Source organism: Schistocerca nitens, chromosome 2, assembly GCF_023898315.1.
Source record: "Schistocerca nitens isolate TAMUIC-IGC-003100 chromosome 2, iqSchNite1.1, whole genome shotgun sequence".
Lineage (NCBI taxonomy): Eukaryota > Metazoa > Arthropoda > Insecta > Orthoptera > Acrididae > Schistocerca > Schistocerca nitens.
Window position 1 is genome coordinate 1,059,520,141 of NC_064615.1, and position 16,327 is coordinate 1,059,536,467.

Below are 16,327 nucleotides of genomic sequence, written 5' to 3' on the forward strand. Positions count from 1 at the left end.
ACGGAAACGGTGAATAATAAGAGACACCATTCTAATCTCTGTATACACGTGTTGATATTAACTTGGTATCGACAAGTACTTTTTGAAAGAAAAAGAAAGTGGAAAAACAGCGGAATATCAGGTCTTACATGGGTGGACATTGGTTGTAACTGACTCCGCCGAGAAAATAAGTGAACAAATCTTTAACCCACTTATCCCGCAAGCTGGGGTTTTAGAGTGAGCTAAGTGTTGCTACCTAGAGGATAAAAATAATGTCTTGCTTTGGACGCCCATCTTCGTGATTGATGGTCTGCGGGACTTTGGCCGTTCACTTAAACAATAAGATGAAATACCTACAGACGTCGTTTTGGTGGTATTGCATTATATTGCAACCAGTTTCAGTGACTCAATACACCATCTTCAGACCTTGTCAGGTGCTGAGTTGATGAACATCAATCGTATACACGATCCCATCAGTGGCCAATATCTATGAACAGGGTTCCGTAGAACAGTGTGAAAGCGATGTTGTGTCTGCAGCCATCAACCAGCAACTGACTAGAGAAACATTAAAAACAGAACGTCCGAACTACCACACCATTTCTGACGAAATCGATATAGAGATGTCGTAACACAATAATTAAGAAGGAAATAGTGGTGATGAGGATAACGAAATAATAGCCAGAGGTAATAGAAGAGCGTATAAAATGTGTTTATTTGATTACTACCTAAGTCACAGAAAATGTACACTTGGGCAGTAGGCGTTTTAAATCAGCAGACTATACTGTACAGCTTCAGGCAGCGGCGACTTCTTCGGCGTTCCTGTGAATGACGACTGTCTCGCCGAAGTGCGAATTGGACACGTCGAAGTCCAGCTCGTTGATGGGCCTGTCGAACGGGAAGAGGGAGATCTTGGCGCCGACGTCGTCGGTGTACGGGTTGATCCTGCTGATGGTCTTGTGCGTGAACGGGGTGATGATGACGTAGGTGGTGAGCGGCAGGCCGCTGCGGGTTCCGCGGGGCACCGCCAGGCGCTCGATGTCGCCGTACTTGTGCACGAAGTCGTCGATGAAGGGCTGCTTTCCGCCGGCGATGGCCGCCTCCGTGGCCTCGTACAGCTTCCTGTAGCTCAGCGGCAGCTGGCCGTAGTAGTTGAAGTCCTTGGAGTTCCTCACCAGCTCATTCTCTCCCTTTTTCACTGCAAGAAGGACGGAAGTAATGAGGAGTAGTAGAAATGAAATTAGTGATAAACTCGGCATCAAAAATGGGGCCCGCGAAACAGACAAAGTTTGCTTGTGAACTTTTCTTCCGTTATCAATAAAATTCTTCTGAGTTTGTGACCTCGTCATTTTATGACAAAAATACAGATCGTTCGCTGGCTGTTGCACACTGACGAAGGCTGCTTGCAATATCAGGCAGAACTTCGGTAATTTTATCACATACGACGCAGTCACACACAGAAGAATTTTACTGAAGTAGTCTGTGTATCTCCAAATTGTGTGAATTGACGTAAAATCATGGAAATCATTATTTACATTCAACTTCATAATAACCATCCCTCATTCTTATAAAAGAGACCTTGGCCGGCCGCGGTGGTCTCGCGGTTCTAGGCGCGCAGTCCGGAACCGCGCGACTGCTACGGTCGCAGGTTCGAATCCTGCCTCGGGCGTGGATGTGTGTGATGTCCATAGGTTAGTTAGGTTTAACTAGTTCTAAGTTCTAGGGGACTGATGACCTAAGATGTTAAGTTGCATAGTGCTCAGAGCCATTTGAACCAAAATAGACCTTGGGTGCTTTACAATATTAATAGTGTCCCACGTAATGTGTACGTGTCTCACATTTCATAAGCACCGGTTCTGAGCAAGGAGCATATAAAATGGAGGCTGTCATATGCAAAGAACATAACCCTGACCAAACAAAGTCTACTACCATCAAACGGCGGTCTTAGACCCAGCAATACCCAAGCATACCACAAAACATAAAGAAACAAATTTCCTTCATTGTTGTTAACTTTTATTATCAACATAATCTTTAAATGTGGTAGGTAATGTATAAGTATGGTACAGAACCCAAAAATATGTTTCAGTGCCAACGTATTTTACGTAAACTGTACTCAGAGGGTAGGGGTATCACAAAAGACTAAAAAAATACTCAAATTTAGTTGACTTTTGTTCACAATACTACATATATATATATATATATATATATATATATATATATATATATATATATATATATATATATATTCAGAAACCTTCTTGCATATATACATATGACCCATCTTATGTATATACACAAGATGATTCCCGAAGAAATACAAAAATTTGAATATGTTTTTCTAAAGTAAAACGAATGAACATAATTTCATATAAACATAGGTCCGCAAATGATTAGTTATCGGAGTTAAGGCTGATAAAAGATTTTGCCTACAATTTAGAAACTTCGCTAATATGAAGCCATAGCAAAACTTTACGAGGTTAAAGTAAAACACGATTTCCATTTATTTTCTTGTTACTGGTCTAGTGAATCAAATAAAACATGTCCGAGACGTCTATCGGCAGTAGTTTTCCAGAATATCCATATTAGCTGCATTATATTAGTAAGAATACTGATGAAGGAAATGATAGGTAGACTATTGGCGGTTCTGATATCTGGGGATGGGGCAGAAAAGACTCCTAGTTAAGGGGTTGTTTTTATGCTCTATATGAGCTATAAAATGGCGGCGGGAAGACTGAGTGCTAGCAGTGCACTGAGGCAAAACAGTTAAAACGAGGTAATAAAAAAAGGAAGGCCTATTTAATTTCCCGTCAATACAGACAGAATACTAGCCTGAATTTTAGGAGGAAGGGGTGAAAATCGATACTTCATTTCCTAAACATTGCTATCCTGACATTCAGCTGAATAAAGCTTACGGAATTCACGGAGAATCTAAGTCTGAATGACCAGACTGGTATTTGGAATCCACAATTACAGAATACAAGTTCAGGTCTTCAACCAGTGTCACACTTCACTCAGCATAATCATTACTTTATATCAAATTAATTGGTGTACCCATTTTCAGCAACAAGTGCGTGAGTACACGATGTATATATTCAGATGGCTTTTTGTTGCAATCAAATTTTTACTAAAGCTCCAGAGGCGTTCTATCTTCTCTTTTAAGCCATCGGCAGAGCATTTAATATAATACTCGTTCCTCCTGCCTAAATCTGCTGTGACCAAATCAGTGGAAACTCAGATTTTGGCAGCACAAACGTATAAACTAATAAATCCACTAAAGACTCCTTAATCTATAGGGCATCTGAAACGTGACTAATATTAGGTTGCAGCAAGCAACAGGCATCAATACTTTGTGAAATGTTTATTTCATATGTTGTTAGAAGATGAGGGAGCTGAAATGCTTATATGCATCTATTACGTCTCACAGAATATGAATCAACGACGCTAGCACATACCAGCTGAAGCACATATGTACAGTGACGATTTTACAACCCTCTCTCAGAAGTGTACATTCTTACTTACTGTAAACATTGCGTGTAATGACTATGAACTTTAGTTTGAGAATGCATGCAGACTGCATGAGGAGTTAAAAAAATGGCAGAGCTGAAGCTGCGAGACAGAGGGGAGAGGGGGGCAGGGAATGGTGTTAGTCATGCCTAGATAGCTCAATCGGTAAGAACACTGTCCGCAAAAGGTAAGGTCTGGGTTGGAGTCCCATCCAGTCTCTCAGTTTTAATGTATGACCAAGTTTCAAAAGTGTAATATCAGTCACGTAACGCCCCCTGTCTCTTTAGGTGTAGTACAATAAAATTTACTTAAGAAGAAGCCTGTGGTAAATAACTTACGATTGAAGACGAAAGAGTCAATGTAGACAAAGTTGTGCCTCTTCTCGTCGAGCGACAGCTCGTTGCCGTAGACGTCGTAGCGCGGGCCGATGAAGAAGCGAACGAAGACGTCGACGTCCTTGTCGCTGGTGACCTTGACGTGGTAGTTGAAGGGCTTGTGTGTCAGGCGTGGGACGCGAGCCACGACGTTCAGTTTGGCGCCTTCTTCGATGCTCGCCACCGGGATAGCGTTGTTCAGCTCGAAGTCGTAGTCCTCGAAGTAGGTGACTAGCTTGTCGACCGTCAGGCTCTCAACTTTCACGCCGGGCAGAGACAGCTGGTGAGTAAAAAACGGAAATATTGTGAGGCTGTTTCAGTGCTTACATACTGCGTCACTAGGTCTGCTGGAAGCCTTGAAGCAGCCATAAAAATAAGTCATATACAGGGTGAGTCACCTAACGTTACCGCTGGATATATTTCGTAAACCACATCAAATACTACAACCCCAGAGGATATGAAACAACGTATTGTGGCAGCTGCGGCGACATTACACCAGATGTACTGCGGCGTGTACGACATTCATTATGCCAGAGATTACAATTGTGTGCAGCAAATGATGGCCACCACATTGAACATCTATTGACCTGACATGTCTAGACACACTCTATTCCACTCCGTAATTGAAAACGGAAACCACGTGTGTACGTGTACCACACCCCTCATGGTAATGTACATGTGCGTCAGTGAAAAAGACCAATAAAAAGGTGTTAGCATGTGGACGTAATGTGCTGTTCCAGTCTCTTCTGTACCTAAGGACCATAACCGTTCCCTTTGGATCCCTGCGTAATTCGGTGCTCTCCGATACACACGATCGAACAGCGGAGGAGTGGTACTCAAGTGTCAACTTTAGGTTACAATATCTCCGGATGTAATTAACATTTTACAGTGCAACAAACGGCACTGATTACGTATTTGTTTATATGTTCAGATGTGCTAACAAAACTAACGTGGTTCCATTAAAAAAAACGTAGGTTTGTGTTAAAAAACATACTTCCGTGCATTTTTTTATGGTTTGTATTAACCAATTACACTAGCCCCTCTCCTAACGTTCGGTCTGTGGAATCGATTCGTCAGTATTTGATGTGGTTTACGAAATATATCCAGCGGTAATGTTAGGTGACTCACCCTATATATATATATATATATATATATATATATATATATATATATATATATATATATATATATATATATATATCTTCATACGTTCACTGTGTTCTCTCTTGCGTTCTTACGACCATCTTTATCCCGTTCTGTTCTCCGTGTGTTCTTGATTAAGTGTGTGTTTCTGTATGATGTTTCTAAGCTGTTCTCTATTGTTTTGTATGATCCCCACTTGTTTAATGTCTTTTTCTGTTTTACTGATGCACTTTGTCTTGTTTTTGCTCTTGTTTATTATGTTAAAGATTTGCCTTGTGAGCCTGCTTTTATTCATCCTGCTGAGATGTCCATAAAATTTCATCCTTCTCTTTCTAATGGTGTCTGTTATTGTTTCCGTGTCTTCGTAAATCTCCCTAGTTGGCCTCTTCATCCAAATTCCTTCCCGAAACACTGGTCCATATATTCCCCTCAGAATTTTTCTTTCCTGCTTTTCAATCTCTCTGATCTTCGTATGAGCATAAATCACTGTAGTTTCTGAAGCATAAAGTGCTTCTGGTAGGACTACTGTGTTGTATTGCCTTAGTTTCGCATTGACAGAAATAGATTTCTTATTATAGTGATTCCAAGTGAGCTTATATCCTTTATGTAATCTGGAGATTTTATCTTTAGTGGCTATTGAGTTCAGTCCTGATGGTTGGATTATCTCTCCCAGATATCTGAAGTGTGCAGCTTGTGCCACTTTCCCATACTGAGTAGTAATGGGAAGATTATCTACAGGTTTTTTTTCCATGTACTGTGTTTTGTCGTATGAGATTTGTAGCCCAGTTTTCTGTGAGATTTCGTGTAGTTTCTCCAATGCAGGTTTGGCTTCCTCTCTATTGTTCGTTAGAATGCCAAGATCGTTCTCGAAAGCCAGGCACTTCACTCTGATTCTGTGCTCTTTTTTAATCCCAAGCTGAATTCCCTTTTATTTCCTTTTCCCATGTCCTCACACATTTTTCCAGGCACGTTTTCTCTGGTGTTTCAGCATATATCTGCAATTTAGTTTTAGCTCTGTGTAGCAGGAGTCAGCGCAGGCAAATAATGCTCGTAGTGTCTTTCGTGTGACGCACAGTGTCGATGAAAAGCGTCCGTTTGTTTCCCGTTAAAAACAAAACGATTTTTAAACCGGAATTTTACGTACCCATTCAATAGTGCGCTGCACTAGTTCGATATCTCTTTTAGCGATATACTCATATATTAACAGGGATAGTAAAACGCGAGGAATAACCAGTACTCCAGCAATGACAGTTTTACCCCGGCCCACGCCGACTGCTACCGCCAAGCACGCAGCGCTACCGAGTCGCTGCTGGATTGTTGTGTTTATTCTTCGTATTTTACTGTCCCTGTAAATACCTATCCGTAAACGAATATCGTACTAGGCTAAACTGGGACCACTCTATGGAATGGACACGTAGAATTCCAATTTAAAAATCATTTTGTTTGTAATGGGAAAAAAACGTCGCTGTTCGTTGACACTGTGCGTCCCTTGAAGACGTGGTGAGTGGTATCTCTTTGTGGTGACTCCTGCTACACAGTGCTAAAACAAAATTGCAAATATCTGCTGAAACACCAGAGAAAACGTGCCTGGTGACTCTTAGGAGATGCACCCTGTATAATGTAATGTAAGTGATGCATAAAAAAAAAAGAAAACATGCATGTCCAAAGGAACTTTCCATCGTACTTCTGAACAACATAGGCACTCCAATATTGTACACCGTGCAAGCGACTTTCGGTTATAAATCTTTCCCCTGCCTACGGAAAAATACATATGTACGAGTGCAGGTTGTAGACACATTTTTTACGAGATATGGGAGATCGTGTCTGTCCGAGAGTCGTCACCGGATGGCTTAATGGTGAGGTGACGGCTCGCAAGAAACACAGGTTCGAGTATCGGTCTTGCACAAATTTTCACTGTCGTCATTCCATTATACAGCCGACGGTTGTCCCCACTCGCAAATGCGAACACAGTTCATTTTCTCACATTTCGTTAATACCACGGCTAGGAAACACGGTGGCTCCTCTGTTGTAAATTAAAGTGCTTAATCTTGAAGCCAATGGAATTTCTGATGTGACTAGTAGCTGCCGATCCGAAAGGAAACTTGCAGGTGTGAACCGTGTAAGGTCTCTGAACAACGGGAGGCAAACAATTAACAATATCACACATTTAGTAGGTACCGGCGCGAAAAATGTATATCCGAGAATGATCTGAGCATTTTCTGCAGATTACTGAAAGAAGCTACGAATGATAACATTATAGCCAGGAGTGAACTATTTAATTGTACGCAAACTGTACGTTAAAAGCCTGTGTCTCTTACCTCTTTCTGTGAGTAAGGTGGAAGGTGTTTCTTGAACTGGTCCAGTATCAGCGCAATTCGCTTAACGATCTTGTAGTACAGAGGAGACTTGAAAGTTGATGCTGGTCTGTCCAGGAGTGAGGGATCCTCCTAGGAAGAAAGTATATTTATTCCAGTAATGTCGTGTCGAATGAACTTTAAGAAACAAAATCATCATTTACACTTCATACCCCGTGATGATGGTCTCCGTCGTGTCCCAGGTACTTCAGAAGGCCGTTGTAGAATGAGCCGTAGTAATCCCTGTTGATGGAGTCTGCGTTACCTTCCACGATCCGTCCAAAGATCTCAATGTTCAGTGGGTCGCGAAGAGAGTATTTCTTGAATTCGGACTGCAAATAGAGATGTAAAATGGTTAAAGACAGCTTCTAAATTTACGTTGAAGATTATTGTGAAATAGGTGCAGGTTCCCACTTACGTCAAACACGTAGCCAAAATCGACCGCTTCCCAAAGTCTTCTCTCCAGTGTGCTGAGGTACTGAACGAATGGGCCGTAAGGCTTAGATCCGGGGACGGGTCTCTTGTAGTCGACGGGTTCGATGTCAGGGAGGTGGTTCGAGAGCCTCTCCAGGTAGTAGCGGCTGAGGATGGCCTTGATGCCGTAGTAGAACTGGTCCCCTCTGCGGGTGTAGTTGGCCTGGTTATACTCGGCCACCTTGGCCCAGAAGGGATAGCGGTAGTGCATGAAGTCGAGGTAGGCGCCCAGGCCGATGTCCTCGGTGTAGTAGGAGAGGAGTTCGTCGGCGTTGTGGGCGCGTGGGTAGCCACTGTAGTTTGCGCGGATCACGTATGGATGGTCCTTGTCGAAAGTCTTGCCTGTTGTGGGATCAAGGACACTGATCATTCACTCATGTAACTACTGACTTATCCTTTGTACATGACCTGTGATAGACATTCCGAAATTTGATTACTCTAAAGTAAGACTGTCCAATTCTGAAAGGAAAAGTCAGAATGCAGACAAGGCTGCATAAGAGCAAAATAGTTTATGGTCTACGTCCTTACAGAGTCATCTTAAGGCGCCTACGTTCGTATGTTGACCTAGAAGCGTTCTAATTACTGCGAAAACATATCAAACTTTTACAGTTTGACATTATTAATCTCGAATCTGGTCGTGTGTACAGACTAGAAAGCATATCTGTCAAGCAATTGCAGCCATGTCGGTATTCTAACTCCTACATTAAATAAATTTAAAAGTGTGCGATATCGGCTATGAATGTACCACCAGTTGCTATCTGAATTTACTCTACCAATGTCTAACAGAACTGTTGTTGCTGCATATAAGCCCTTTGTGTGTCCTCAAGCTGCAGATTCCGTCTAGTTCTCTATACTGTTATCGGTTAACAAGTAAAGAAGTGAATATATTGCTGCATTTACATCTGAAATTTAATTAGCTCATCTTACGTAAAGCAATTGTTTCATCAGTTTCTGTTAGACATGTGTGCATCTATACTTACGCCTGTCGTATTAAGATAGTACATGGAAAATGTGATCTTTGTAATGCAATTATTCCAGTTAATGGTGCCTGTTAGTTAATCCTGTATCCTGGCTGTAGGCCGGCCGGAGTGGCCGAGCGGTTCTAGGCGCTACAGTCTAGAACCGCGCGACCGCTACGGTCGCAGGTTCGAATCCTGCCTCGGGCATGGATCTGTGTGATGTCCTCAGGTTAGTTAGGTTTAAGGAGTTCTAAGTTCTAGGGGACTGATGACCTCAGAAGTTAAGTCCCATAGTGCTCAGAGCCATTTTTTTAAATCCTGGCTGCAAATCAAATGTACTGCATTTGTCGTAATCACAGGAAGACCTAAGTTCATTCGGTACGAATCTGATAGATTTAAGGACCTTATCTAATTAAACGTTGTTGCACAAATTTCAAGGATCATATAAAACCCACTTTCACGATACGGAGAGACTGGAGTACAATACAACGTAACGTCGATTTGACGTCTACGATGGCATGTAGACATATAGTCCACAACTATACAGAGAAAGTCAGGGAAAAATTATGGTACAAATTACCCTTTACCACATATTCTGCTTTGACTTCCGGAATACTGACATAGCTTTCTGTGAAGAAACGAAATACCAGTGACATCATGTCGCCTAGTGACGTTAATGGTAACACCAATATCATTTCAATAGATATGACTTGTGGGTTGTAATATCTTTGAAACTCCGAACTATTTCATAGGCTACTAATACTGTGACCAGGAGGGGCACTATAGCGCTTGAGTAATGAAACGCGAAATTACTTTGCATTGTAAACAAAGTATACTGAAGAAAGTAGAGTGTCACGCATACCTTCTAAGGTTGCTCCCCACGCCTCCCTGATGACGTCAGAGCAGACGTAGAGCTGGGGGTAGATCTCGTAGAAGGGCGGCAGAACGACGTCGAAGAGGTCATCGCGGTGCAACTTAGCGACGTTGAGTGCGTACACAAACAGGCCCTCGTTCAGGTGTTCCCTGGCCCAGACGGCGGTCTGTACATACAAAGCATGCGTCAGATTCCATCTACTGCAGGCTGGTACTCGGAATGAGCAACGGTACTCACCTTGAAAAAGGTGTCGAAGTCCTTTGCTTGGTACAGGATGTCGACGAGCGCCTTAGCCTCGAGCTGGTCGTACTTGTGGTGCACCGAGAACTGCTCTCCGCGTTTCTTGAAGAACCCGTGTGCGTAGTACCTTAAGTACCTCTTGACAAGCTCTGGGTCCTGCAACAAAGGATATCCTCAGCAACACAGCAGTTTCCGCGGATAAACTCAGCCTAAACGATATTCACATGTTTGGCTGCTTTACGTACTTTGAAATCTCCAGCGTGTTCTTCAAGTTTAAAGGAACTCGCGATCTCCTTCAGTTCAGGGTCCAGTATAGGTTGTCCGACGTGCCATAGGATCTGAAGAAGTCTCTTCTGCCTGAGGAGGAAGTCCTTGTCAGCTGCAAAATGCGATACAATGCGGTCAGTTTATTCATGCACAGTTGTTACACTATCACGAGTGATAGCATTAATCGTAACGCGACTGAAACCGTTTACTTATGTAATGCAACAATTTTGTACAAAATCGATTTTTAGTTTGTTAGGTCACCATTAAATTAGAGGTGACGGTCGCAATGGCAGATAAAATAACATGAGACTAACAGGGGTATTAGGTAATAGAAAAAGCCATGATATTCAACAGAAACACTTTCTAATAGATTCCTTCCAGCATGCAGAACCTGTCCGTTTTAGGTACATAAGATGACTTTTTAATATGAAAGGATACCTGAAATTCCGTGGGTGTGCAGCTACTGAGAATTTCGCTTATACAAGTAAGCCTGCTCAAAACTAGCAGCGTTACTGTACACGGATTATCCTCATACAAGCACACGATCGGAATACACACTGTTTTTGTCGTCCATTAGTGATCTCTGTGGCGTGATACTACGAAGTCACAACAGTATGAACCGTCAAGAGATGAAAATTGAAGTTGGATTTCTATCTTCAAATTTAAAATCAGAAACTGTATTTCCAAAAATTTTAAAACAATTTTTGCCTTGTGGTTGTTCATAAGTTGGAATGATATATGACATATCTGTTCGTGAAAAACGTTTCTACCGTTGTTGGCGAGGATGCGAAAATTCACGAGAATAATCCACAAAAAAGACTGAACTTTATCGTGAACATAGTATTTAGAGCAAGTGAAATGGAATTAAGAATGACTCTCCTTGCCACACAGTGCAGACTATAATGGGCATCTGGTATTAAAACAGAGGGAATATTCTCACTCGTTTCTAAAATATCCGTCGCAATCAAATAACGTTCTATGGCCGCACGCTAACGTTGCGGAAGAGCATGTATTCCCTGCTGGTAAAAGCTCTTGTCCTGTAGGCGTAGCCATGTTTTCACTGCGTGACAGACACTCTCGTCATCTTCAGAGTGTGTTTCCCGTAGAGAATCTTTAAGCGGACCGAAGGGATTGAAGTCCGAGGGTGCCAGGTCTGCCCCGTACTGTGAATGAGGCCCTGATGTCCAACCCGAGCGTGGCTGATCATGCAGCTCTGTCTTTGCATTTCCTGAGACTGTAACTTTCTTTACCCATCGCCCAACTGTACTATCAACTGCAGCATCGCCATACACTGCTCACAAATGTTTATGGATGTTCACCACGGTTTCTTTTTCTGTACACAAGAATTCAATAACAGCACTCTGCTTGTGACGTGAGTCCTATGTAGACGCCATTTTGACGCTGTACTACGGCTCTGCCTTCTGCCAGAATGGTTCGAAACTTCACTGGCGTACAGAAAAAACATCAAATGTGAAGCACCAATAAGGACATTTGTCTACGTATATTAATGGCTTTTTGTAAAAAAAATGTGGGGCATTACTTATTGAACGACCCTCTTGTCACACGTAGTGTATGTGTGTGTTGGTTGGGGGGGGGGGGGGGGAGGAGAAGGAAATCGGCCGCGCCCTCTCATTGGAAACATCCCGGCATTTAACTGAAGCGACCTAGAGAAATCACGGAGATTCTAAATAGTCTTCCAGAATGCGAGTTCAGAGTGGTAACCACTGGGACAAGTTACTCGATTTTCTGTGACGTCGTCTAAATGATGTAATTACATGAAGTAACAAACTAAACAGTTACAGATAACTTTAAAACTAAGGCAGCCACAGCTAAAGCAGTTATAAATAAATGGTTGACTTTTAATACGGTGTAACCCGTGTTTACATACAGATGTTAAAAACTTAAAATATAAAACTAAACGAAAAGTCCAATAGTCAGCAATACCTGTATTTATTGAAGTCGATTAGAGACTGACACATCCGGTTTCTCAATTTTTGAGATGCATCCTCTGTTGACTAGAATGCTACGTCATATAGTATATGGAGCTATTACAGTATGCCGCAGAGTAACATTTGGCATGGCTAGGCAAAGTTCTCAGTCTTCTTCAGTTGATCAAACCATTGTCATTGATGAATGTTCAGTCTGAGTTAAAATATCTGTGGACTGTCATCCCTTTAGCGATTAAAACACGTTCCTGTGGGCCTATGCCAAGCGCCGTCCGTTGCTCGATATAGGTCCACAGGTCAAATGGTGACCGTTCATCGGTATTTTAACACAGACTGCACATTGATTACTGATGATGGTTTTACCAGCTGAAGAAGGCTGAGAACTTGTCCTGGACACGCCAACCGCTACTCTGTGGCATTCTGTAATAGCTTCTTACAACATGTGACATATCATTATATATATCAGAAGATGTAACATAGAAGTTGCAAAACCGGTTGCGTGAGTCTCTAATCGATTTCAATAGATACAGTTGTTGCGGACTATTGGGCTTTTCATTCAGGTTTATATTTTAACTGTTTTAAGTGGCGTATGTGAACACTGCTACACTGTATGAATAGTCAATGAATTACGTAAAACTAAGTAGTATTAAAAAGAGCTGGAAAGAAAAATGGTTCCTAGAATGAATATTGTTAGAAGGGTCACATTAAGCACAGACAGGAAGATACTTTGGAACAGTTTACTGGCTTTGTAAGCAGCGGCAGAGTGGATGGTATGAGAGCAGGAAAACCTGCAACACGTAAAACAAATTATTTATATTGGTGGGTGTAGTAGGAGCTAAGTGAACAAATTTTTTTTGTTGAAAATAGGATATTAAATTAATATAAGGACAGAACACATAGCCGTGCGGGATTAGCCGAGCGGTCAAGGCGCTGCAGTCATGGACTGTGCGGCTGATCCCGGCGGAGGGTCGAGTCCTCCCTCGGACATGTGTGTGTGTGTTTGTCCTTAGGATAATTTAGGTTAAGTAGTGTGTAAGCTTAGGGACTGATGACCTTAGCAGCTAAGTCCCATAGGATTTAATACCGATTTGAACATTTTTGAACAGAACAAATAAAGGAAGACGTCAGTAAAATGTTGATGGAGGAAAATGCATTGGGTCAGGAACAAACGACGAACTTGAGTTATACTGTACGTCTACCTCTGGTAGCTACTTGCAGCAACATAATGGGCGGATGTCACGGGGTTGTTGGAAGCTGACTTACCAGCGACGTGCGGTGCAGGGTTGATGGTGGCAGAGGCCAGGCCCAGAAGGGCTAGAGCGGCCAGCAGAAGTGGCACGGCGGTCCTCATGGTGCTCGTCGTATCCTGTGCGTCTACGCCGAGTCGACGGTGGACGTGCGCCGGCGCCCGCTTTTATACGAAAGGCGAGTGGGTGTTGACGTCCGCCGCGCGGCCTCTTCTGCCCCCCTCCCCTCGGGCCAGCCACACGTGGCCCCTGCTACTTCCTGATAACTCAAGCCACTAGCCCTCGGCTTGCGTTTAGCTCCTAGCCGACACAGTTCCTATTGCCTCACACGTCTCCTTGTGATATCGTAGCGCTGGGAAACTGCTCCGGACTTTGAATCTCAAATAGTTCGTCTCGAGAAACGCAATGTCCCTGTACGATTTACGCCATTTATAAGTGTAACTTACAGTCTTCATCTTGTGGCACTGGTTAACCACTGTATTCCAATTATTATTAATGCTGTTGTTGTGGTTTGATGCAGCTCTCCATGCTACTCTATCCTCTGCAAGCCTCTTCATCTCCGAATAATTACTGCAACTTACATCCTTCTGAATCTGCTTAGTGCATTCATCTCTTGATCTCCCTCTGTGATTTTTACCCTCAGCGCTTCCCACCAATACTACAATGGTGATCTATTGATGCCTCAGCATGTGTCCTACCAATCGAGACCTTCTTCTAGTCAAGTTGTGCCACAATTTACTCCTCTCCCCAATTCTATTCAGTACCTTCTCATTAGTTACGTGATCTACCCATCTAATGTTCTGCATTCTTCTGTAGCACCACATTTCGAAAGCTTCTACTCTCTTCTTGTCTAAACTAATTATCGTCCATGTTTCACTTCCATACATGGCTACACTCCAAACAAAAAATTTCAGAAAATACTTCCTGACACTTAAACCTATACTCGATGTTAACAAATTTCCCTTCTTCAGAAACGCTTTTCTCGCCATAGCCAGTCTACATTTTATATCCTCTCTACTTCGACCATCATCAGTCATTTTGCTCCCCAAATTGTAGCCGTCCGCTGTGGCCGAATGGTTATAGGCGCTTCAGTCCGGAACTGCGTGACTGCTACGGTCGCAGGTTCGAATCCTACCTCGGGCATGGATGTGTGTGATGTCCTTAGGTTAGTTAGGTTTAAGTAGCTGTACGTTCTAGGGGACTGATGACCTCAGATGTTAAGTCCCATAGTGCTCAGAGCCATTTGAACCAACCCAAATTGTAAAATTCATTTACTACTTTAAGTGTCTCATTTCCTAATCTGATATCCTCAGTATCACCTGATCTCCATTATCCTCGTTTTGCTTTTGTTGCTATTCATCTTATATCCTCCTTTAAGACACTGTCCATTCCGCTCAGGTGCTCTTCCAAGTCCTTTTCTGTCTCTGATAGAATTACAAAGTCCTCGGCAAACCTCGTTGCTTCTATTTCTTACCCATGGATTTTAACTCCTAGTCCAAATCTTTCTCTTGTTTCCTTTACTGCTTGCTCAATATACAGACTGAATAACATCAGGGATAGGCTGCAGCTCTGTCACACTCCCTTCTCAACCACTGCTTTCCTTTCATGCCCCTCAACTCTTATAACTACCATCTGGTTTCTATACAAATAGTAAATAACCTTTCGCACTCTGTACTTTACACCTGCCACCTTGAGAATATGAAACAGGGAATTACAGTCAAAATTGTCAAAAGCTTTCTTATTATTATTGTTAATGTTATTATTATTATTGGGAGTGAACTGTCACAATAAGTGGAAGACCTTAATCTGTCATTTGGCAATGTTGTTCTGGAGCAACATCAAAATTGCACACTATTTTCTGCAACATGGTTCAAGTTCCCTCCTTGGTTGGGTAGTAACGCTTGCGAGAACATTTAAGCTGTTTTATTTTTTGTCATCAGTCTTCAGGCTGGTTTGATACAGCCCGCTACGAATTCCTCTCCTGTGCAAATCCCTTCATCTCAGAGCACCGCTTGCAACGTACGTTCTCAATTATTTGTTTGAGTATTCCAATCTCTGTCTTCCTCTAAATGCTTTGCCCTCTACAGCTTCTTCTCTTACCATGGAGTCATTCCCTGACGTCTTAACAATTGTCCTATCATCATGTCCTTCCTTTTGTTTTGTCAGTATTTTCCATAGATCCCTTTCCTCACCGATTTTGCGGAGAACTTCCTCATTCCTTACCGTATCAGTCCAGCTAATTTTCAACCATCTTTTGTAACACCACATCTCAAATGCTACGATTCTCTTCTGTTCCGGTTTTCCCACAGTCCATGTTTCACTAACATGCAATGCAGTCCTCCGGACGTACATTCTCAGAAATTTCTTCCTCAAATCAAAGCCTATGTTTGATACTAGTAGACTTTTCTTGGCCAGGAATGCCCTTTTTGTCATTGTGAGTCTGCTTTTTATGTCCCCCTTGCTCCGTCCCTCAGTGGTTATTTTGCTGCCTATGTAGCAGATTTCCTTAATTTAACCTATTTCATGATCACCGATCCTGATGTTAAATTTCTAGCTGTTCACATTTCTGCTACTTCACACTACTTTCGTGTTTCTTCGATTTACTCTCAATCCAAATCATGCACTCATTAGACTGCTCGTTCCATTTAGCAGATCCCGTAATTCGTCTTCACTCTCAGTGAGGATAGCAATGTCATCAGCGAATCTCATGAGTAATATCCTTTCATTATTAATTTTAATTCCACTCTTGAACCTTTCTTTTAATTCCGTCATTGGTTTCACTGAGGACAGAAATGTCATCAGCAAATCTCGTCAGTAATATCCTTTTCTTTTGAATTTTAATTTCATTCTTGAACCCTTCTTCTATTTCCTTCATTCATTCTTCGGTGTATAGATTCAAGAGTAGGGGAGGAAGACTACATCCCTGTCTTACACCTTTTTTAATCCGAGCACTTCGTTCTTTGTCTTCC

General features: G+C 42.3%; 1 protein-coding gene and 1 long non-coding RNA gene across 2 annotated transcripts in view; one reads left to right on the plus strand and one right to left on the minus strand.

Annotated features, from left to right (window-relative positions):
* LOC126237417 (uncharacterized) overlaps nucleotides 1-16,327 on the plus strand; it is a 79,825-nt gene that overhangs the window by 18,441 nt on the left and 45,057 nt on the right. The window lies entirely within an intron of this gene.
* LOC126237416 (allergen Cr-PI-like) lies at nucleotides 665-13,532 on the minus strand. The gene is made up of 9 exons (XM_049947526.1): nucleotides 13,375-13,532; nucleotides 10,144-10,277; nucleotides 9,896-10,054; nucleotides 9,647-9,824; nucleotides 7,770-8,167; nucleotides 7,525-7,683; nucleotides 7,316-7,444; nucleotides 3,819-4,134; nucleotides 665-1,174 (listed from the first exon to the last, which is right to left on the minus strand). The coding sequence occupies exons 1-9, from the start codon at nucleotides 13,460-13,462 to the stop codon at nucleotides 771-773; spliced, it is 1,965 nt and encodes a 654-aa protein (XP_049803483.1). The 5' UTR covers nucleotides 13,463-13,532; the 3' UTR covers nucleotides 665-770.